The 24459-nt window shown below is 40.4% G+C and overlaps 1 protein-coding gene across 2 annotated transcripts in view; it reads left to right on the top strand.

The window, feature by feature from the left end:
• Positions 1 to 24237, top strand: part of LOC117504829 — a 252950-nt gene extending 228713 nt beyond the window's left edge. The window contains exons 8-19 of one of the 2 annotated variants that reach the window (XM_034164370.1): positions 10422 to 10515; positions 13344 to 13509; positions 14362 to 14469; positions 14613 to 14661; positions 14790 to 15019; positions 16503 to 16610; positions 16745 to 16793; positions 19221 to 19301; positions 19709 to 19857; positions 19933 to 20040; positions 20142 to 20188; positions 24016 to 24237. In XM_034164370.1, coding sequence (XP_034020261.1) covers positions 10422 to 10515; positions 13344 to 13509; positions 14362 to 14469; positions 14613 to 14661; positions 14790 to 15019; positions 16503 to 16610; positions 16745 to 16793; positions 19221 to 19301; positions 19709 to 19857; positions 19933 to 20040; positions 20142 to 20183 — 1184 coding nt within the window. In that variant the 3' untranslated portion in view covers positions 20184 to 20188; positions 24016 to 24237. Of the gene's footprint in view, positions 1 to 729; positions 970 to 1084; positions 2580 to 10421; positions 10516 to 13343; positions 13510 to 14361; positions 14470 to 14612; positions 14662 to 14789; positions 15020 to 16502; positions 16611 to 16744; positions 16794 to 19220; positions 19302 to 19708; positions 19858 to 19932; positions 20041 to 20141; positions 20189 to 24015 lie in introns of those variants that run through there. The other variant, XM_034164371.1, reaches the window with a different exon arrangement.
• Positions 24238 to 24459: the final 222 nt, after the last annotated feature.

Here is a 24459-nt window from a genome sequence, read left to right as displayed (position 1 = left end):
ACAAAGTATTGAGCAAAGGGTGTATGTACATGTGATTACCTTATTTCACATTGTTATTATGGGGTATTGTGTTTAGAATTTTGAGTTATAAAATATGAATTTAATCTATGTATTTTGGAGTAAGGCTGTAACATAAAATGTGGACAATGTGAAGCGCTGTGAATACTTTCTGGGTGCACTCTACATGATGGCAGTACAGACCACCTCCATTCACACTACTGCCTACACTTTTCTCTTGTGACAGAAAACATGATTTCTTCAACCATCGCCATGTTTGATGTTGCCAGAAACATTCAAGATGGTCTGCAGGGAATTGTAGTGGATATTTTTCATAAATTTAATTCTAACTTGGAAAGATGTGTAGCAGTATGTGGGCAATGAAGGTTACACTTTGAAATGCACAGATAGATTTAAGTATGTAAATGGAACATTCTAATCCAATTACATTTTTTCCGCAAATCTGATTGGTTAATCGTGTGAGATTTCAGATGATAAAATATCGAGTTGATGGTGGCCGTTTCACATTTGATGTATTACGCCATGCCCTGATGGCGCGCACTGCTACGCAGATGTCATTAATGGCACTGAGAGCAAGAGAAAGTGGCGTAGCGACGACGATTGCCGAAATGGGTGATTTTAAGCTACCGTACAAAAGTATTGATGTGGATTCTGATACAGAATTACTCAATGCAGCTGATGAGATGGAGAAATCTGTGGGTCTGCTCACAGAATTTCCAGTTTGGCACGAAGACGCTGTTGCTACAGTAAGCTTTGACGAGCCAACCACACCCTTTGGCAACGATTCGGAAAGCGGCCAGGCGGAGAGGCATGTCGTCGTCGGCCAGGAGAACTCCCAGGTCACCAGAAGGTTTCCCCTGCTCAGCCCGACCGATCTAGAGCAGCTGGAAGCCTGTGCCCAAAGCAAAAACACAACTAAACAAACGAAGTGGGGTGTTCAGGTATTTCGTGGTAAGTTCACTGAATTAAATCAAAATAAAGGCTCACAAAATGTATGGTTAAAAAAAAAATACACATAAATAGTAACTTTTTGTTTGTTTGTTTTGTTGTGTTTTTTAATTCATAGAGTGGCTGGTGGAAAATGGGAAAGATGGTCATTTTGAATCTCTACCCGAGTCCTCCCTTGCTGAATCCTTAAGAGGATTTTACGCCTCAGCCAGAAATAAAGATGGAAATCTTTATTCAAAAAGCACATACGTTGGGATAAGGGCTGCTATCAACAGGCATCTTAGGGGCGCGCCTTTCCATAGGGCAGTCTCTATTCTTAATGGACCTGCTTTCCACCAGGCTAACTCAATGTTCAGTGCTATGCTGAAGAAGTTGAAACGTGAAGGCCTTCATACCACCAAACATCATGATCCCATTAGTGAGTCTGATTTCCAGAAGTTACAGGCTTCAGATGTATTCAGCACCGACAATCCCAGAGGTCTGCAAAGAAAAGTGTGGTTTGACATCAGTCTAAGTTTTGCACGGCGTGGGAGAGAAAACCTGCGGGAACTCAAATCAGATGCTTTCAACTTTAAAGTGGATGAGTCTGGGAGGAGTTATGTTGAAATGCGTTACAGTAAGGCTACCAAAAATCACCTAGTTGACAACCTCAAAGGTGATGATTTTGAAAGCAAGCCCAGGATGTATGCAATTGAAAATTCTCTACGTTGCCCAGTACAGTCACTGAAGAAATATCTTGAGAAGAGAAATCCAGCAAATAATATATTTTTTCAGAAAGCCAAAGTGAAGGTAAACACTGAAGATGAAGATACCTGGTACACAACACGCCCAGTGGGAGAGAAAACCCTTCACAACTTTATGAAGACCATTTCCGCTAAAGCTGGCCTTAGCAAAGTCTATACCAACCACTGTGTGAAAGCTACGGCCATCGCGAGGCTAGCTCACGCAGGAGTGGAGGCGAAGGAAATTATGAGGATTTCAGGTCATCGAAATGAGCAGAGTATCCGCAGTTACAATTCTGATTCTTCTGAGGAGCAGAAGAGAATGTATAGCGCGATACTCCACGGGCAGGAAAACATGACTTTCCCCAAACCCGCCATCAGTTCCCCACACTGCTGTAATGAGATCACCACTGTCTTCTATTGTTCCAGTTTCTGACCAATCTCTAACAAATTTCATCAACACAAACATTAATAATTCAGTACAACCCCACTATATATGCCAAGCAGTTTGACGTCCATAACTCCACTATCAATGTTTTTAATGATCACTAAAGCACCAGTGTTAAAAATTATTTGCGTTTTTGATTGTATGTGCTAATTTGAATTCAAATTTTACAGCTCAGTATCTACGATAAATAAAAATGAGTTTTGCCTGGATGGAAAATTTGAACAAACTCTAAGCTAAATATTTCACTTTTTACTTGGCTCATTTTTGTAAAACTACCTCAGACAATTTTTTAAGGAGCTGGAAGTAACGTTAAGCGTGTATATAATATGGCAGACATTTAGGTTTGTGTACTATAAACATCATGAAGTCATCATAAATTTTTTTTTTTCCATGTTGTGACCCTTAGATTTTTATCCAAGATGTTGTCATTGACCTGTTCACATGATGTAGGCTAGATGTAGGCTGTTTGTACTTGCGTTCATAAAGTGTGGATGCCCTTGTGTTGCTCAGAGTCCTCAGAGGTAATTAAAACTGTGTGGGCAGAACAACGTGCTCTTGCTTGTCTTGATTTTATCAAACTGTATTATTATGCGGATTAAGTGGTGAAGCGGTCCAGGTCGAATTACAGTTTCATATTTGATGCATTACTCCGCGCCCTGACCGCTGGTGGAGCGACGCTGAAGACGCTGTTGCTACGGTAAGCCTCGCCGACCGAATTACCTACAGAAAAATAAACCGTGCAAATAATGGAATTGGATTAGAATGGGAATAACCCCCTTGTGTCGGATGTTAATGCTGGATTATGCTTGCAAATATTCATTTTGCGATACTTCAGTGGCGCCGCATTAGCGGAGCCGTAAAATCCAGCATTAACGTCCGCAAATCATCAGACACAAGTTATTCCCTAATTAGTGAAGCTTAACTTGTACACCACTGACTTCTGAATCCCAAGACAATGACCTCATACTACTACTTACTGGAATGTTAAATGAGGATTTTGCCTAGAGAATCCTTCATTTCTGGCTAATGTCCTACATGTATACTAGAAATTGAACTGTTGTCTTGCCCATCCTTACAGACCTTTCAAGTTAGGCAATCCTGTTACTATCATTATTTTAATATAAAATTCCACATATTAGGCCCCATTTAAAAAAAAATAAAATAATAATAATAATAATAATTTATCCCCGCCCGGAGCCCGTATGCTGAAATTGCCCCGCATCATTTTATTTTTTATTTTGGCACATTTCATTGATTGTGGTACAGCTGGTGAAGGAACCGGCATGTCCGCTAGGTGGCGAGTGTGCTTTTGCCAAAGACGGTCATTGACAACCACAGTCAGTTGCTCTGTGTCACTCACGCACTCTGAGTGTTTATCATGCTACTAGTGTGCAGTACACTGACTGTATTCAACATGGACAAGATTTATTTTGAAAGTATCTGATATTTTCAGTTCCTCACTTGTAGGGTTCTAGCTAGGACCATTTTAGTGCCAGGTAAATTATGTGATCGTGACTCACGGTCCAGAGGCCCGCTTAAAGGACCCTGATGGGGACCAGGGGGTGGAGGCCCCCGAAGCTATAGGGCTTTATTCCTCTAAAATGTTATTGGCAAGCCCTAATTTAACTCATTTTGAGTGGTTTTAGATGCATTGAAAGCAAGAATAGACAAAAAAAAATCATTTGTTGTAATATTTGTAATATCAAAGTTCTTTTTGCATGGTTCTGTAAAAGTTAATAAAATGTTGAAAAGGTCATAAATAACATTGAATACGTTTATTAATCAATCAATCAATTTTATTTATATAGCGCCAAATCACAACAAACAGTTGCCCCAAGGCGCTTTATATTGCAAGGCCGTACAATAATTAGGTAAAAACCCCAACGGTCAAAACGACCCCCTGTGAGCAACAGGGCGACAGTGGGAAGGAAAAACTCCCTTTTAACAGGAAGAAACCTCCAGCAGAACCAGGCTCAGGGAGGGGCAGTCTTCTGCTGGGACTGGTTGGGGCTGAGGGAGAGAACCAGGAAAAAGACATGCTGTGGAGGGGAGCAGAGATCAATCACTAATGATTAAATGCAGAGTGATGCATACAGAGCAAAAAGAGAAAGAAACACTCAGTGCATCATGGGAACCCCCCAGCAGTCTAAGTCTATAGCAGCATAACTAAGGGATGGTTCAGGGTCACCTGATCCAGCCCTAACTATAAGCTTTAGCAAAAAGGAAAGTTTTAAGCCTAATCTTAAAAGTAAAGAGGGTGTCTGTCTCCCTGATCCGAATTGGGAGCTGGTTCCACAGGAGAGGAGCCTGAAAGCTGAAGGCTCTGCCTCCCATTCTACTCTTACAAACCCTAGGAACTACAAGTAAGCCTGCAGTCTGAGAGCGAAGCGCTCTATTGGGGTGATATGGTACTATGAGGTCCCTAAGATAAGATGGGACCTGATTATTCAAAACCTTATAAGTAAGAAGAAGAATTTTAAATTCTATTCTAGAATTAACAGGAAGCCAATGAAGAGAGGCCAATATGGGTGAGATATGCTCTCTCCTTCTAGTCCCTGTTAGTACTCTAGCTGCAGCATTTTGAATTAACTGAAGGCTTTTCAGGGAACTTTCAGGACAACCTGATAATAATGAATTACAATAGTCCAGCCTAGAGGAAATAAATGCATGAATTAGTTTTTCAGCATCACTCTGAGACAAGACCTTTCTAATTGTAGAGATATTGCGTAAATGCAAAAAAGCAGTCCTACATATTTGTTTAATATGCGCTTTGAATGACATATCCTGATCAAAAATGACTCCAAGATTTCTCACAGTATTACTAGAGGTCATGGTAATGCCATCCAGAGTAAGGATCTGGTTAGACACCATGTTTCTAAGATTTGTGGGGCCAAGTACAATAACTTCAGTTTTATCTGAGTTTAAAAGCAGGAAATTAGAGGTCATCCATGTCTTTATGTCTGTAAGACAATCCTGCAGTTTAGCTAATTGGTGTGTGTCCTCTGGCTTCATGGATAGATAAAGCTGGGTATCATCTGTGTAACAATGAAAATTTAAGCAATGCTGTCTAATAATACTGCCTAAGGGAAGCATGTATAAAGTGAATAAAATTGGTCCTAGCACAGAACCTTGTGGAACTCCATAATTAACCTTAGTCTGTGAAGAAGATTCCCCATTTACATGAACAAATTGTAATCTATTAGATAAATATGATTCAACCACCGCAGCGCAGTGCCTTTAATACCTATGGCATGCTCTAATCTCTGTAATAAAATTTTATGGTCAACAGTATCAAAAGCAGCACTGAGGTCTAACAGAACAAGCACAGAGATGAGTCCACTGTCTGAGGCCATAAGATCATTTGTAACCTTCACTAATGCTGTTTCTGTACTATGATGAATTCTAAAACCTGACTGAAACTCTTCAAATAGAGCATTCTTCTGCAGGTGATCAGTTAGCTGTTTTACAACTACCCTTTCAAGAATTTTTAAGAGAAAAGAAAGGTTGGAGATTGGCCTATAATTAGCTAAGATAGCTGGGTCAAGTGATGGCTTTTTAAGTAATGGTTTAATTACTGCCACCTTAAAAGCCTGTGGTACATAGCCAACTAATAAAGATAGATTGATCATATTTAAGATCGAAGCATTAAATAATGGTAGGGCTTCCTTGAGCAGCCTGTTAGGAATGGGGTCTAATAGACATGTTGATGGTTTGGATGAAGTAACTAATGAAAATAACTCAGAACAATCTGAGAGAAAGAGTCTAACCAAATACCGGCATCACTGAAAGCAGCCAAAGATAATGATACGTCTTTGGGATGGTTATGAGTAATTTTTTCTCTAATAGTTAAAATTTTGTTAGCAAAGAAAGTCATGAAGTCATTACTAGTTAAAGGAATACTCGGCTCAATAGAGCTCTGACTCTTTGTCAGCCTGGCTACAGTGCTGAAAAGAAACCTGGGGTTGTTCTTATTTTCTTCAATTACTGATGAGTAGTAAGATGTCCTAGCTTTACGGAGGGCTTTTTTATAGAGCAACAGACTCTTTTTCCAGGCTAAGTGAAGATCTTCTAAATTAGTGAGACACCATTTCCTCTCCAACTTACGGGTTATCTGCTTTAAGCTGCGAGTTTGAGAGTTATACCACGGAGTCAGGCACTTCTGATTTAAAGCTCTCTTTTTCAGAGGAGCTACAGCATCCAAAGTTGTCTTCAATGAGGATGTAAAACTATTGACGAGATACTCTATCTCACTTACAGAGTTTAGGTAGCTACTCTGCACTGTGTTGGTATATGGCATTAGAGAACATAAAGAAGGAATCATATCCTTAAACCTAGTTACAGCGCTTTCTGAAAGACTTCTAGTGTAATGAAACTTATTCCCCACTGCTGGGTAGTCCATCAAAGTAAATGTAAATGTTATTAAGAAATGATCAGACAGAAGGGAGTTTTCAGGGAATACTGTTAAGTCTTCAATTTCCATACCATAAGTCAGAACAAGATCTAAGATATGATTAAAGTGGTGGGTGGACTCATTTACATTTTGAGCAAAGCCAATTGAGTCTAATAATAGGTTAAATGCAGTGTTGAGGCTGTCATTCTCAGCATCTGTGTGGATGTTAAAATCGCCCACTATAATTATCTTATCTGAGCTAAGCACTAAGTCAGACAAAAGGTCTGAAAATTCACAGACAAACTCACAGTAACGACCAGGAGGACGATAGATAACAACAAATAAAACTGGTTTTTGGGACTTCCAATTTGGATGGACAAGACTAAGAGTCAAGCTTTCAAATGAATTAAAGCTCTGTCTGGGTTTTTGATTAATTAATAAGCTGGAATGGAAGGTGGCTGCTAATCCTCCGCCTCGGCCCGTGCTACGAGCATTCTGGCAGTTAGTGTGACTCGGGGGTGTTGACTCATTTAAACTAACATATTCATCCTGTTGTAACCAGGTTTCTGTAAGGCAGAATAAATCAATATGTTGATCAATTAGAATTTTAGAATTCATCATAGTACAGAAACAGCATTAGTGAAGGTTACAAATGATCTTATGGCCTCGGACAGTGGACTCATCTCTGTGCTTGTTCTGTTAGACCTCAGTGCTGCTTTTGATACTGTTGACCATAAAATTTTATTACAGAGATTAGAGCATGCCATAGGTATTAAAGGCACTGCGCTGCGGTGGTTTGAATCATATTTGTCTAATAGATTACAATTTGTTCATGTAAATGGGGAATCTTCTTCACAGACTAAAGTTAATTATGGAGTTCCACAAGGTTCTGTGCTAGGACCAATTTTATTCACTTTATATATGCTTCCCTTAGGCAGTATTATTAGACGGTATTGCTTAAATTTTCATTGTTACGCAGATGATACCCAGCTTTATCTATCCATGAAGCCAGAGGACACACACCAATTAGCTAAACTGCAGGATTGTCTTACAGACATAAAGACATGGATGACCTCTAATTCCTGCTTTTAAACTCAGATAAAACTGAAGTTATTGTACTTGGCCCCACAAATCTTAGAAACATGGTGTCTAACCAGATCCTTACTCTGGATGGCATTACCCTGACCTCTAGTAATACTGTGAGAAATCTTGGAGTCATTTTTGATCAGGATATGTCATTCAAAGCGCATATTAAACAAATATGTAGGACTGCTTTTTTGCATTTACGCAATATCTCTAAAATTAGAAAGGTCTTGTCTCAGAGTGATGCTGAAAAACTAATTCATGCATTTATTTCCTCTAGGCTGGACTATTGTAATTCATTATTATCAGGTTGTCCTAAAAGTTCCCTAAAAAGCCTTCAGTTAATTCAAAATGCTGCAGCTAGAGTACTGACGGGGACTGGAAGGAGAGAGCATATCTCACCCATATTGGCCTCTCTTCATTGGCTTCCTGTTAATTCTAGAATAGAATTTAAAATTCTTCTTCTTACTTATAAGGTTTTGAATAATCAGGTCCCATCTTATCTTAGGGACCTCGTAGTACCATATCACCCCAATAGAGCGCTTCGCTCTCAGACTGCAGGCTTACTTGTAGTTCCTAGGGTTTGTAAGAGTAGAATGGGAGGCAGAGCCTTCAGCTTTCAGGCTCCTCTCCTGTGGAACCAGCTCCCAATTCAGATCAGGGAGACAGACACCCTCTCTACTTTAAGATTAGGCTTAAAACTTTCCTTTTTGCTAAAGCTTATAGTTAGGGCTGGATCAGGTGACCCTGAACCATCCCTTAGTTATGCTGCTATAGACGTAGACTGCTGGGGGGTTCCCATGATGCACTGTTTCTTTCTCTTTTTGCTCTGTATGCACCACTCTGCATTTAATCATTAGTGATCGATCTCTGCTCCCCTCCACAGCATGTCTTTTTCCTGGTTCTCTCCCTCAGCCCCAACCAGTCCCAGCAGAAGACTGCCCCTCCCTGAGCCTGGTTCTGCTGGAGGTTTCTTCCTGTTAAAAGGGAGTTTTTCCTTCCCACTGTAGCCAAGTGCTTGCTCACAGGGGGTCGTTTTGACCGTTGGGGTTTTACATAATTATTGTATGGCCTTGCCTTACAATATAAAGCGCCTTGGGGCAACTGTTTGTTGTGATTTGGTGCTATATAAAAAAAATTGATTGATTGATTGATCAATTATTATATCATTTACTAACAGGGACTTAGAAGAGAGATACCTAATGTTTAATAGACCACATTTAACTGTTTTAGTCTGTGGTGCAGTTGAAGGTGCTATATTTTTTCTTTTTTGAATTTTTATGCTTAAATAGATTTTTGCTGGTTATTGGTGGTCTGGGAGCAGGCACCGTCTCTACGGGGATGGGGTAATGAGGGGATGGCAGGGGGAGAGAAGCTGCAGAGAGGTCTGTAAGACTACAACTCTGCTTCCTGGTCCCAACCCTGGATAGTCAGTTTGGAGGATTTAAGAAAATTGGCCAGATTTCTAGAAATAAGAGCTGCTCCATCCAAAGTGGGATGGATGCCGTCTCTCCTAACAAGACCAGGTTTTCCCCAGAAGCTTTGCCAATTATCTATGAAGTTTAAAGCATTAATATTTGATAGATATAGCATTTGAACGCTTCAAAAAATGGCACAGTACCTTTTAATCTTTTTCTGTCATCTTGACAACTTTTTTTTTCCCCAACATTTTTGAGTGGGATTGAATTACTTTTTTCCATTTCTTTTTACAATACAACCCCTAATTGTTTAAACAAGAGCTGAACCTGGACTGATTTGATTGTCAAACCTGCTCTTTTAAAGATGAAACCTGAATGAAAAACTTTCTGAATCAGTTTTTCCACACTTTCCTGTTTCACTGAGGCTGTGTGGTGAAGATGATTATTTCTTACCATTTAACGGGCATGGCCCGCTAAAGTACACTGTTCACACAAACGGTAAACGGCTCCAATGAAAACTTAACTTTTCATGTGAATATGAGTTTTCTCTCTCTCTCTCTCTCTCTCTCTCTCTCTCTCTCTCTTGAACCTGAAAGCCGGGCGGAAATTTGCAGTACTGGTGTCTCAGACTGAACGGTCCCCCCTAAAAATCGGTCCACCTGCCTTCACTATGCATGCGTCATCAGCCGCGGTTCACTGATTAACACCTCATTTCTGCTTCAAACTGCACTCCAGTCATCATCTATCTCCGCGACAGATATCTGAAGCTTTTGTACAACAATTATTTCCACATAAATTCAGCATTATTTCATCTCAAAACATTTGGTCTGCGACACCGGGCAGTGCCACCCACAGTTACTAGAACCCTGCTCGCTCGGTATACACGTTTCTAGGAAAAAAAATAATGAAAAAAATCTGCCCACTCTCACCACTTTTTTTTTTCTGATGTCAAAGATAATATTTTATTTATTTTTTTAATGGGTCCTTAAATAGCTACAGTTCATAGACGGGACTTCCCTTCCCAAACATTTCTGCTGCCTTTGTGGTGTAGGTAATGAGCATGCTTGTGGAACTTCATTCAATACCTGGCCTATGTTGGCGGCCTGGGCTACATATGCCTGGATGCTTTAATAAATAATGATTTCTGCACTAGTGTTTATCTCTATGGCTACAGCATGCTTAATATTCTTATCTTCCTGTGGCAAAACAGCCCAGATTTCTATATTTCTGGTATTACTGTCCATAACAATATGTTCATTGTGGTCTAGATCATTTAAAGTTTCAACCTCATAAATATTAAAATGAGGCATCAGTCAACAGATAAGCTTGTCATGTGGCACAGGGGCATGATGGGAAATTCTGTGTGACAGCATGTTGTTGTTGTTTGTGTGAAGGTGTGGATTCTACGGATCAGCCTGCGCACAGAGAGGAAGGACCCTTTGAAACCAGTTTGTGTGGGGACCAGGAGACCCAGACCAGAACTTGGAGGTGAGATGAGGATCTTTAGAGTTCCATGACTGTTGCCCATGGGAGAGCTCAGCTTTCACATCACTGCGTTACCATTATTCACACTTCAACCTCTGTGCATCTTCACAACCACAATCAGGATGGAAAACATTCTTCTGGGCTTACAGTAGTGTTCAGAATAATAGTAGTGCTATGTGACTAAAAAGATTAATCCAGGTTTTGAGTATATTTCTTATTGTTACATGGGAAACAAGGTACCAGTAGATTCTCACAAATCCAACAAGACCAAGCATTCGTGTGTTTGGGTGTTCACAATAATAGTAGTGGGGCATTCAGTCAGTGAGTTTGTCAATTTTGTGGAACAAACAGGTGTGAATCAGGTGTCCCCTATTTAAGGATGAAGCCAGCACCTGTTGAACATGCTTTTCTCTTTGAAAGCCTGAGGAAAATGGGACGTTCAAGACATTGTTCAGAAGAACAGTGTAGTTTGATTAAAAAGTTGATTGGAGAGGGGAAAACTTATATGCAGGTGCAAAAAATTATAGGCTGTTCATCTACAATGATCTCCAATGCTTTAAAATGGACAAAAAACAGAGATGCGTGGAAGAAAATGGAAAGCAACCATCAAAATGGATAGAAGAATAACCAGAATGGCAAAGGCTCACCCAGTGGTCAGCTCCAGGATGATCAAAGACAGTCTGGAGTTACCTGCAAGTGCTGTGACAGTTAGAAGATGCCTGTGTGAAGCTAATTTATTTCAAGAATCCCCCGCAAAGTCCCTCTGTTAAATAAAAGACATGTGCAGAAGAGATTACAATTTGCCAAAGAACACATCAACTGGCCTAAAGAGAAATGGAGGAATATTTTGTGGACTGATGAGAGTAAAATTGTTGTTTTTGGGTCCAAGGGCCGCAGACAGTTTGTGAGACGACCCCCAAACTCTGAATTCAAGCCACAGTTCACAGTGAAGACAGTGAAGCATGGTGGTGCAAGCATCATGATATGGGCATGTTTCTCCTACTATGGTGTTTCATTTCATTTATTAATTTATGTGAATGGGACAGTGCATATTAATGAACAGAAAACAAGTACTGTAAAAATGCCAGATTTAGCTCAAGGCTATTTTCTATCCGCAGTCCCATGGGGTAAAATTACCACCAACACAAAACATACATCCAATCCAGTTTATTTATAGAGCACATTTAAAAACAACAAAGTTGACCAAAGCGCTGTACAATGACATAAAATAAATCAATCAATCAATAAATAAATGTACATGACCCATAACAAAGAATACAATATAATACAATACAGTACAACACAACATAACACATTACAAGACAAACACTACAATAAAGAAATTAACATAACAACACAAACAAAATAACACAAACTCAACACTATTGCTAAAGTACCAAATGTTGAAGTGCTGATCATAAAAAATATATCACCTATATATCGCATACCAGGTATCATGGATCAGTTTGGATATGTCAAAATACTTGAAGTCATGTTGCCTTATGCTGAAGAGGACATGCCCTTGAAATGGGTGTTTCAACAAGACAGTGACCCCAAGCACACTAGTAAATGAGCAAAATCTTGGTTCCAAACCCACAAAATGAATGCCTCGCAGATGTGAAGAAATCATGTAAAACTATGGTTATACAACTAAATACTAGTTTAGTGATTCACAGGATTGCTTAAAAAGCAGTTTGAACATAATAGTTTTGGTTTGTAGCGTCAACCGCAGATGCTACTATTATTGTGAACACCCCTTTACTACTTTTTTTTATTAATAGCCCAATTTCATAGCCTTATGAGTGTGCATATCATGAATGCTTGGTCTTGTTGGATTTGTGAGAATCTACTGGTACCTTGTTTCCCATGTAACAATAAGAAATATACTCAAAACCTGGATTAATCTTTTTAGTCACATAGCACTATTATTCTGAACACTACTGTAAATCTGAACTTCAATCCAGCAAACTGTCCATGAAGAATGACAGGTCAAAAGGCTAATTATGGAACACATAGTAAAGTCAATTTGAACCTTGTCTTTTCAAACATTTATATGTGTTATCAGATGTATGAAAATCTATGGATGGTGTCATCAGTGTTATGAACTGGAGCAAACAGGATGGAGTTGAATTGCAGTGAGGCAGTAAATTGAAAGATAAAAGCTTATTTGTAAATGTATGGACATAGTAGCAACTATTGAAGGGAGAGGTGCTAGAGGTCTGCAAGGAGAGCCAGGTGGAAGCCAGTGGAGCTGGTGTTGGTTGGTAACTGATAACAGTGGACTAGCAGGTCTGGGAACATGAAGGCCAAGTGTACCGCGCAGAGGAATGGGATAATCTGGTCTAACTGAAGTGGGGAAAAAAACAGGTTTGGTAAACTCAGGTTGGTGAGTAGCAGGTGTCCCAACTACTACATGTGTTTGCACTCAGCAGCTCCACTGACAGTGGGAGCCACCAGGTTCATCTGGGTGGCCATTTTGAAAGTGAAGGATCCAGGATCAGGTAGTGGAGAACCCTAGAACATTTCTCAGATACATAATGCTGCAAGTACTGGAGACCCCAGTGCCAAACATCTAGCAGCCGATGAACTGTGAAGACAGGGTGACCATCCACAAGCAGATAGGCATTGAGGGAAGGTTCACCACATGACACTTTGTATCTGTAACTTTCTGGATAATTTGGCGGCATGGCAAGACTCTGGCGGATGGAAATGAATCTCTTTGAAGACACCTGGGCTTGCACTAGATGATCAAAATCTTTTCTGAATTTACTGACCAACCAGCATGAACACCACCCAACTCGCCCGTAATACAAGCTCTTTTTTCGCTGCAGGAAGTGCCAACTTAAAATGAAGCAGCAGAGGCCAAATACATCTGTGCCATATGTTAAAAGACCACTCAATGCTTTCATGGTGTTCATGCGTGAGAAGAGAAAGCACGTCATGGAAAAGTATGGAGTGAGAGACTGCGCGATTCTGAATAACATTCTTGGAGACCTGGTAAGTGATGACCTTGAAAGTGTAGATTTCTTGATAGGGCTGGGCGATATGACCTAAAATTCATATCATTGTATAAATTGAATCCCTTCACGGTGACTGTATATATGGTGGTATAAACTTAACTGTAAAAATTATAATGCATTTTGGAATGGGTTCCTTAGCAAAGGTAAATTGGTAAATAAATAAATGACAACAAAAACAGATATAATGTAAATTTGAGAAGATTTAGTGTGCAGATCTCAAAACTACAGCTACAATTTGCCAGAAGGTACATCGAAGATGCAAGCTTAGATTTCATGTTTTAGTGAAAGAATTAAATTATTTATTGTTGGGTCAGTGGCTGAAATTTTATCTCTTGAACACTAGATGGCACACCGGCTCTGAATATGTGAACTGTCTTCAGGACTGTCACAGAGCGCGTTCCCACATTTACAAAACTCAACACGAAACCAATAAAATTAATAAAAATACTCAATTTACTCGTATTTGAAGTCAGTCTGGGTAAATCATCATTAATCATTACCTGCTGATTTTATTTTTGTAATCTGGTTTTAAAAAAATCCTTGCGTTATTTAATGTGGCGCTTTCTCAAGTGCAGAAGACATTCAGGCATGTGAGAATCGTCACGCCTCAGCTCGGAAGACCAACTCCCCCCCCAACAGTGGTTTACACACAGAGTTTTCCTGGATCGAAAAACTCTGCAGGTCATATCGCGATTAGACGGTGGAGTCCAAATCTCTACTGTCGGCCAAAATTATACCATGTAGTGGTTACACCGGATATACCGCGCAGCCCTACTCCTTGATATGTCTGTCTGTGTGTAACTGACAGTGTGATGTCATCTGTCCCCAGTGGAAAAATCTCACTGAGGAGGAACAGGCAAAATACTACAACCTGGCTGAAGAAGAAAAAATCCTTCACTCCAAGCTGTATCCCAACTGGTCAGCCAGTGACAACTACGTTAGTATAACCCGCTCATGTTCAGCTTCCAGATATTGCACATTGTCATCACTTCATTCGAGATACTGAATTCATAAAAGCAAGACTTCTTTTTGTTAGTTAACAGCACCTTTTAAAGTCTTAATGTGTTTATGTTGTTGCAGGGTAGAAAGAAGAAGCGGGTCAAGCCTGCGACATCCAACTATGTGCAAGGTAAAATATTTGTGTGGCTAAGAAAATTCTCATTTAAATGCAATATCTTGAACTCTAAATCATACCTCTTTTAACAATCACAAACAGCCTGTGAGCTTTTCAAGTTTGTTTTGCATGTGCACCATTAGAAAAACCATTTCAAGACACACAGCCTGGGGTAGTGTTGGAATCTGAGAACAGACCTCAGACAGAGACGTCCATCTGTAACACGGAAGAGGACAGACCAGGCGGAGTCCAATCTGACATTAAGAAGCCGCCCAATGCGTACATTTTGTTCAACAGGGAGAAAAGACCGTTGATCAGCTCCATGTATAACGTGACAGACAGCAGCACCGTCAGTCAGATTATCAGTAAGCAGGTAAGTGTGCATGATCCTGTATGGTCTGATTGGTGAATTGCTGCAGTGATGGTTGTCCTTCTGGAAGGTTCTCTGTCCACAGAGGAATGCTCGGGCTCTGAGAGAATGACCATCAGATACTTGGTCACCTCCCTGACTAAGGCCCTTCTCCACCAATCACTCAGTTTAGACGGGCAGCCACCTCGAAAATTTTTATGTTGTCATTATGGGGTGTTGTGAGTAGAATTTTTTTTGGGGGGGATGAATTTACTCTATTTTTGAATAAGGTTGTAACATAAAATGTGGAAAACGTGAAGCACTGTGAATACTTTCTGGATGCACCGTGTACTAAGTAAGCTATACTCTGGTGCATTTTATATATGGGATTTCCTCTTTCAAGACAACTGATACACCAGTGCAGTTTATGCTTCAGAAAATGTGCTACAGAAATAGACTATAAATGCTTCAATTTCACATCAAATTATTAAAAAGAACACCACTAAATAACCCAGCCTTGTCAATCTATTCCAAAATACTAGGATATGCAAAATGAAAATTTCTGCATTGCACAAACAAGCCTAATTTATTTCATACAATAAATGAATTTGATAAACAGTTTGTAGTGGTTTTGCACATTCAGCATGGTTACGTAGAGAAATACAAGCAGGTCCACTAGTATTTGGACAGTGTCACTTTGTAATTTTGCATGCTTATGCCACGCCCAAGTGAAACAATCAAAATGTTCTTGTGTGTGTAATGTTTAGAAATGTATCACTTCAGCCATTTACAGCACTGTGGACTGCAAACACAGCAACAGATTCCTCCTTTTGAGTTGTCATGGCTGTCTTTGGTGGCTTCCCTCACTTGGCTTCTTCTTGCACAGTCACTTTAGAAATGTATCACTTCAGCCATTTACAGCACTGTGGACTGCAAACACAGCAACAGATTCCTCCTTTTGAGTTGTCATGGCTGTCTTTGGTGGCTTCCTTCACTTGGCTTCTTCTTGCACAGTCACTCAGTTTTTCAGAACAGCTTAATCCAGATTTATTCACGATATATTAATATATTGTATGTATGTTTATTAATGACTAAGCCATCGTCTGACTTCTCTCAAAACTGGCTATAAAAGTGATGATTTGCATGAAATCAGACTTTATGGGCTCTGAAAATGGTGGAAAATGGTGAAAATGGTATAAAAGGGATTCTAATGCCTAAGTGGTTAATGTAATATTTTTGCTTAACCATCTTGTTTTATTTTAACTCCATAGTAGTTTGTGCGCAGAGGCAACAAATACATACTTATCTGACTGTAGTATTTCAAGACTGTCCATTTACCAAATGCATTCTCCCAATCAAAACATGATTGGGAATGTGCTGACTTACCATATGGCCATCGCAGTATTTCCAACAATAATCACAATAGGACTTTTGACCAGATGAGTGTGACAATTCAAGTGTGTATCCTGTATGCATGCATGTTTTAACTGATGTCATCTGTGTACAGTGGAAATCTCTGAGCATGCAGGAAAAGTCCAAATACCTTCGAATGGCTGAAAAAGAGAGACGCCTCCACTACCAGCTCTACCCCAACTGGTCACCTAAAGAAAACTATGTTAGTACAACCTGCTTATTTTCAACTCACACATGCTGCATGTTATCATCACTGCATTACAGTTAATGAGGTCATGATCAGATTGAGTTCTTTTTACAAGTTGACAGCACATAGAAAGTGTGTTTTTGGTGCAGGGTAAAAAGAGCAAGAAGGGCAAGCCCAGGACTTCCAAGTCGATGGACGGTAAGAATCTATTAATGTGACCTAGAAAAGTTGGTTAAAAAAATTTATTATTAAAAGCTTACCTAAAATACATTAATTTCGTGACACCCTTCCTCTCCCCAACACATTGTATAAAGCAATGAGTTTTCACAATTTTTGTTTTGTTTTTTCATCTCCTCCGCATTTGACGTGATGTCATCAGTTTGCCCTGGTCATTTTATGTTGAAACATGCTCTTATTTTGAAAGACCTTTGTGCAAGAAACAAGCAATGTTCCAGGAAAATAAAGGTTAAGACCGGGCTCTGATGGAATAAGTGGACAAACAGACTGAGCGTGTGCAGTGCTTCTGGATGTGAACAGGAGATAAATGGATCAAACTGCCTTCACATGTTGACAGACAGTGACAGTCAGTCAGTGAGATTCTGTCGGGAAAATTATGGATGTTTTATCTTCACAAGGAAGAAGAAACTGACTATTTCAGTGCAGTCAGCTGGATTTAAACAGGAGGAGCTTTTGAAGCTATGACCAGAACCAGGTTTTCTGCTTTGATATAATGCTGTGCAAAACGTTTCAGTGAAGTAAATCATTATATTGGCAATGTGTAATTAATTAATAAAAGCAGCTTAACGTGTACACTCGCGCATACGTATACACAGACACCACTTAGCTTTTAATGTATTGTGGCGAGCTGTGCGGAAGAACAAAAGCCGAGCCAGAGCTTTTTGTGTTTTCTGCATTCTGCCCCAAGCAGGTGCTTTTGTTTTTACACACCTACAGACAGACAGAGGCGGAAGATATCAAATGCGCTACACTTCCCACTCATGGTAATGGCAACATGACACTTAAGTGACTAAACCAACTGAACTACAAAAACACAAAAAATCTATATCACATAACTGTTAAAATAACATGAACCACAATAACATTTAAAACCCCAAAGTCCGGAACCCCATGGTGCATTGCAGCACAATGTCCTTTGTTCACTGTTAAAGTAAAGTCCTTTCAACTTTACATTTTTGCACCGTTCACCCTTGACCCAAAATGCATAAGCATACCAAAATGCAAATGTCAGCTCTCCCCAGTTTCTCCGTGATTGAAGCCATGCAATCCTGTCCTTCCTCTTCATAGCTGCCCTCACTTCATCCTTACTAATCTCTTGCACTTCCTGATTTACTCTCTCCATATCATCCAGCCTTTTCTCTCTCTCATTGTCTTCATTCATGAGCTCCTCAAAACATTCACTCCACCTTCTCAACACAATCTCCTCCCTTGTCAGCACATTACCATCTGCATCTTTTACCACCCTGACTTGCTGCACATCCTTTCCAGCTCTGTCCCTTTGTCTGGCCAGTCAGCACAAGTCCTTTTCTCCTTCCTTACTATTCAACTTCTTTTACAGTCCGCAATATGCCTTTTCCTTAGTTTTTGCCTCTTTTCATCTTATTCTGCATCTCCTTGTACTCCTGTCTTTCTTCATCTCTCCAACTATCCATGTTTGTTTTGTCAACTTCTTTCTCATTATGCTTTTCTAGACATCTTCGTTCTACCACCAAGTCTCCTTGTCTTCTTTCTGCTGTCCTATTTGCAGTACTCATCCAATTTTCCAAAATTGCTTCCCCTCCATCAAGTGCCTCTCTCACCTACTCACTGAATTTTACACAAGTCTTCCTCCTTCAGCTTCCACCATCTTATCCTTTGTTGAACTCTCACTCTCTTCTTCTTTACCTCTAAAATCATTGTACAAAGCACCATCCTATGCTGTCTATCTATGTGCTGTCCTGCCACCACCTTACAGTCTCTCATTTCTTTTAGCTTGCATCTCCTGCAAAGAATGTAGTCCACCTGTGTGCACTTTTCTCTACTGTTATGTCAGCCTGTGCTCCTCCTTTTTCTTTAAGTAGGTATTCACCACAGCCATTTCCATCCTTTTTACAAAGTCAACTATCATCTGCCCTTCCACATTCCTGTCCTTGATACCATATCTGCCCATTACTTCCTCATCACCTCTGTTTCCTTCGCCAGCATCCTCATTGTGGTCCGCTCCAGTCACCACTCTTTCATGCTTGGGCACACCCCCGTGGGGCATATGCACTGATGATATTCATCATCACCCCTTCAGTTTCCAACTTCCCACTCATCACCCTGTTGGACACACTTTTAACCTCCAACACACTTTTAACATACTCTTCCTTTAAAATGGCCCCAACATAATTTCTCTTCCTATCCTCACCATGATACAACTCGAACCCACCACCGATGCTCCTGCTCTTACTTCCCTTCCACTTGGTCTCTTACACACACAATATGTCTGCTTTTCTCCTCTCCATCATATCAGCCTCCTTTTACCCGTCATACTGCCAACATTCAAAGTCCGAACTCTCACTTCCACCTGTCTAGTTTTCCTCTTCTCGTACTGTCTCTGAAGACGTTCTCTTCTTCTTTACCCAGGAGCAGCCCAGATTCCACAGGCACCCTGTTGGCCAATGGCACCGGTGATGGTCATTGAAAACCAAGGCCTCGACCAATCTGGTATGGAAATATGATTTGTACTGTGTATGGTTGGGTTGGCTTGTTTTATGCCCTTCCTGATGCTACCCTCCTCATTTATCTGGGCTTGCGACCAGCACTCAAGAGTGTACTGGCTGCACACCCCATGTGGCTTTATTATCTAAAGCATACATTGAACAGCAAAATATTTGTGATTGATTCATTTTAATGACTTAAAAATGAAGTGAGTCAGAAGTCACATGATGAAATCATACACGGTGAAATAAAAAAGTCCTCCATATCTACGTGTCCATATAGATGTTGGAGTGTCGAGCCCCGTCTATGTGCACCTCCTCTCTTTCATTGTCATCTTAATGTAGAAATATGAAGCAGCATGAACAGCTGTAGAAGTCCTGATGGAATGACGAGTGCATTTTTTCACATTTCAGCTCCAGCGGGTAACTCTCGCCTCCAGACGAAATACATTAAAAAGCCAGCTAACGCTTTCATGATCTTCGTGCGGGAGGAGAGAGAGCGAGCCACGTCACGGTATAACGTGACAGAGAGCGCCCGTCTCAACCAGCTTCTGGGAAAGCAGGTAAGTGTGGATCCTCCTGTGTGTGTGCGTGCGCATGTGTATGTGAGCTGACAGTGTGATGTCTTCTGTCCACAGTGGAAAACGATGACAAAGGAAGAAAAAGCCAAGTACTTTGAAATGGCCCAAGAAGAAAAAAAACGCCACTCGCAACTGAACCCAAACTGGTCGTTCCGAGACAACTACGTCAGTACAACCTGCTCATATTCAGCTCATATGTTATCACTGCATTTAGTCAGACTTGGTTTTAATTATTGGATTTAAAAAAAATGTTTGTTTTGGTGCAGGCTAAAAAGGCGAAGTTGACCAAGACCCATCCGTCCACATAAGAAAGGTTGAGTGTTCATTACCGTACTACCAAACCCTATAGCTTGCAGGATGTCAAGAGGTGCAATAGTTTTGATTGGCTTTAGAAATTAAACAGGTGCACTAAATGTCAAATATGGACAATATACCTTAGAGTTGTGGTAAGGTGATGTTTTAAAATAGGTTTTCATTGTTACGCAGATGATACCCAGCTTTATCGATCCATGAAGCCAGAGGACACACACCAATTAGCTAAACTGCAGGATTGTCTTACAGACATAAAGACATGGATGACCTCTAATTTCCTGCTTTTAAACTCAGATAAAACTAAAATTATTGTACTTGGCCCCACAAATCTTAGAAACATGGTGTCTAACCAGATCCTTACTCTGGATGGCATTACCCTGACTTCTAGTAATACTGTGAGAAATCTTGGAGTCATTTTTGATCAGGATATGTCATTCAATGCGCATATTAAACAAATATGTAGGACTGCTTTTTTGCATTTGCGCAATATCTCTAAAATTAGAAAGGTCTTGTCTCAGAGTGATGCTGAAAAACTAATTCATGCATTTATTTCCTCTAGGCTGGACTATTGTAATTCATTATCAGGTTGTCCTAAAAGTTCCCTGAAAAGCCTTCAGTTAATTCAAAATGCTGCAGCTAGAGTACTGACAGGGACTAGAAGGAGAGAGCATATCTCACCCATATTGGCCTCTCTTCATTGGCTTCCTGTTAATTCTAGAATAGAATTTAAAATTCTTCTTCTTACTTATAAGGTTTTGAATAATCAGGTCCCATCTTATCTTAGGGACCTCATAGTACCATATCACCCCAATAGAGCGCTTCGCTCTCAGACTGCAGGCTTACTTGTAGTTCCTAGGGTTTGTAAGAGTAGAATGGGAGGCAGAGCCTTCAGCTTTCAGGCTCCTCTCCTGTGGAACCAGCTCCCAATTCAGATCAGGGAGACAGACACCCTCTCTACTTTTAAGATTAGGCTTAAAACTTTCCTTTTTGCTAAAGCTTATAGTTAGGGCTGGATCAGGTGACCCTGAACCATCCCTTAGTTATGCTGCTATAGACTTAGACTGCTGGGGGGTTCCCATGATGCACTGAGTGTTTCCCATGATGCACTGAGTGTTTCTTTCTCTTTTTGCTCTGTATGCACCACTCTGCATTTAATCATTAGTGATTGATCTCTGCTCCCCTCCACAGCATGTCTTTTTCCTGGTTCTCTCCCTCAGCCCCAACCAGTCCCAGCAGAAGACTGCCCCTCCCTGAGCCTGGTTCTGCTGGAGGTTTCTTCCTGTTAAAAGGGAGTTTTTCCTTCCCACTGTAGCCAAGTGCTTGCTCACAGGAGGTCGTTTTGACCGTTGGGGTTTTTACCTAATTATTGTATGGCCTTGCCTTGCAATATGGAGCGCCTTGGGGCAACTGTTTGTTGTGATTTGGCGCTATATAAAAAAAATTGATTGATTGATTGATACTAATGACCTTTTAAAATATCATACTCACCGCAGACAAATTTGCCAAATGCTCCGCCAGAGTGATTGGAGCTCTGAAATTTGTCTGTATCCTGGTAATCCGAGGCCCGACTCTCCCCAGCAGCTGGTTAAACTGCCCCCTGCTCAGGTGATAATAGACCTGGAAGCAGTCGTCATGACACTGGAGCTCCTTCGCAAGTTGAAATTCCCCGAGCTGAGAGTCTCATGAACCCGCAGTCTCCGTACTGAACGTCGTCTTCTCAGCATATGATGCCAACTGTCGGAGTTGTTGTCCGCGCCCTCGAAACGCCAGAGTGTGATATAGAAATATCCACTCCCCCTTGCTGTGTCTGAGGCAATGTGTCTGACACATCCAGTGTGTCATGACGCAAAAGGAGCCGTTATTTGAAGCTGATCAATTGTGCGATCTGAAAGGCCCTTAATTCATCTATAGTCCATGAATGACTTGCAGTGGGGGTCAGAAGACTTATTTATATGAATATTTAAGTCACCAATAATCAGTGTTATCTACACAGGTTGGCAAATTAGACACAAACTCACCAAATTCATCTAAGAATTCAGAGAGTGGGTTCTTGGGCCTACAGTAGTGTTCAGAATAATAGTAGTGTTATGTGACTAAAAAGATTAATCCAGTTTTTGTGTATATTTCTTATTGTTACATGGGAAACAAGGTACCAGTAGATTCAGTAGATTCTCACAAATCCAACAAGACCAAGCATTCATGATATGCACACTGTTAAGGCTATGAAATTGGGCTATTGGTAAAAAAAAAAAAAAAAAAAGTAGAAAAGCGGGTGTTCACAATAATAGTAGTGTGGCATTCAGTCAGTGAGTTCATCAATTTTGTGGAACAAACAGGTGTGAATCAGGTGTCCCCTATTTAAGGATGAAGCCAGCACCTGTTGAACATGCTTTTCTCTGTGAAAGCCTGAGGAAAACGGGATGTTTGGCATTGTTCAGAAGAATAGCGTAGTTTGATTTAAAAGTTGATTGGAGAGGGGAAAACTTATACGCAGGTGCAAAACATTATGGGCTGTTCATCTACAATGATCTCCAATGCTTTAAAATGGACAAAAAAAAAACAGATGCGTGGAAGAAAATGGAAAACAACCATCAAAATGGATAGAAGAATAACCAGAATGGCAAAGGTTCACCCATTGATCAGCTCCAGGATGATCAAAGACAGTCTGGAGTTACCTGTAAGTGCTGTGACAGTTAGAAGACGCCTGTGTGAAGCTAATTTATTTGCAAGAATCCCCCGCAAAGTCCCTCTGTTAAATAAAAGACGTGCAGAAGAGGTTACAATTTGCCAAAGAACACATCAACTGGTCTAAAGAGAAATGGAGGAATATTTTGTGGCCTGATGAGAGTAAAATTGTTCTTTTGGGTCCAAGGGCCGCAGACAGTTTGTGAGACGACCCCCAAACTCTGAATTCAAGCCACAGTTCACAGTGAAGACAGTGAAGCATGGTGGTGCAAGCATCATGACATGGGCATGTTTCTCCTACTATGGTGTTGGGCCTAAATATCGCATATCAGGTATCATGGATCAGTTTGGATATGTCAAAATACTTGAAGAGGTCATGTTGCCTTATGCTGAAGAGGACATGCCCTTGAAATGGGTGTTTCAACAAGACAATGACCCCAAGCACACTAGTAAATGAGCAAAATCTTTGTTACAAACCAACAAAATTAATGTTTTGAAGTGTCCTGCCCAATCCCCAGACCTAAATCCAATTGAGAACTTGTGGGGTGACATCAAAAAAGCTGTTTCTAAAGCAAAACCAAGAGATGTGAATGAATTGTGGAATGTTGTTAAAGAATCTTGGAGTGGAATAACAGCTGAATGGTGCCACAAGTTGGTTGACTCCATACCTTGCAGATGTGAAGAAATCATGAAAAACTGTGGTTATACAACTAAATACTAGTTTAGTGATTCAAAGGATTGCTAAAAAAAGCAGTTTGAATAGTTTTGAGTTTGTAGTGTCAACAACAGATGCTATTATTGTGAACAGTAATAGTATAGTAAAATTGGGCTATTAGTTAAAAAAAAGTAGAAAAGGGCTACTTTTTTTTTAAACTAATAGCCCAATTTCATAGCCTTAAGAGTGTGCATATCACGAATGCTTGGTCTTGTTGGATTTGTGAGCCTCTACTGAATCTACTGGTACCTTGTTTCCCATGTAACAATAAGAAATATACTCAAAACCTGGATTAATCTTTTTAGTCACATAGCACTACTATTATTCTGAACACTACTGTGTGTAGTGACAAAATAACACGGTTGATTTTTATTCTTCTGACCTGAATGAGCAGTGTTCAAAATGTTGCCACTTTTGATTATTTGCAGACATGCAGCAGTTGTTGATGATGAAAGAAGAAATTCTCCGTGAGCAGCACGAGTGGAATCTGAGCTTTGAGCAGGACATTAAAGAGGAACCGTGGATCAGTCTGCAGGGAGAGCTGCTTCACCAGCTGGAGGAGGCTGAGATCACTAAGTTCTCTTTCACTGCTCTCACTGTGAAGAGTGAAAATGATGATGAAAAACCAGAAGTATCACAGGTTCATCAAAGTGATGAGAGCACAGAGACTGAGCCTGGAGCCAGCGGCTCTTCTGTACACAGAACAAACTGATGGAGACGACCAAAACCAGCCAGCAACTCGGGTCCGTGGAGTCATTTACAAGCATGTGGTTTTTGTGATTGTGGTAAATGATTTGGGCGAAGTAGCAGTTTTATCAAACACATGACGGTTCATACAGAATACAAAGCATTTGATGTTATACAATGTGTGT

The sequence above is a fragment of the Thalassophryne amazonica genome, chromosome 23 (assembly GCF_902500255.1).
Source record: "Thalassophryne amazonica chromosome 23, fThaAma1.1, whole genome shotgun sequence".
NCBI classification, from domain to species: domain Eukaryota; kingdom Metazoa; phylum Chordata; class Actinopteri; order Batrachoidiformes; family Batrachoididae; genus Thalassophryne; species Thalassophryne amazonica.
Note: the sequence above shows the minus strand (reverse complement) of the source record. Positions and strands in the feature narration are given on the sequence as shown.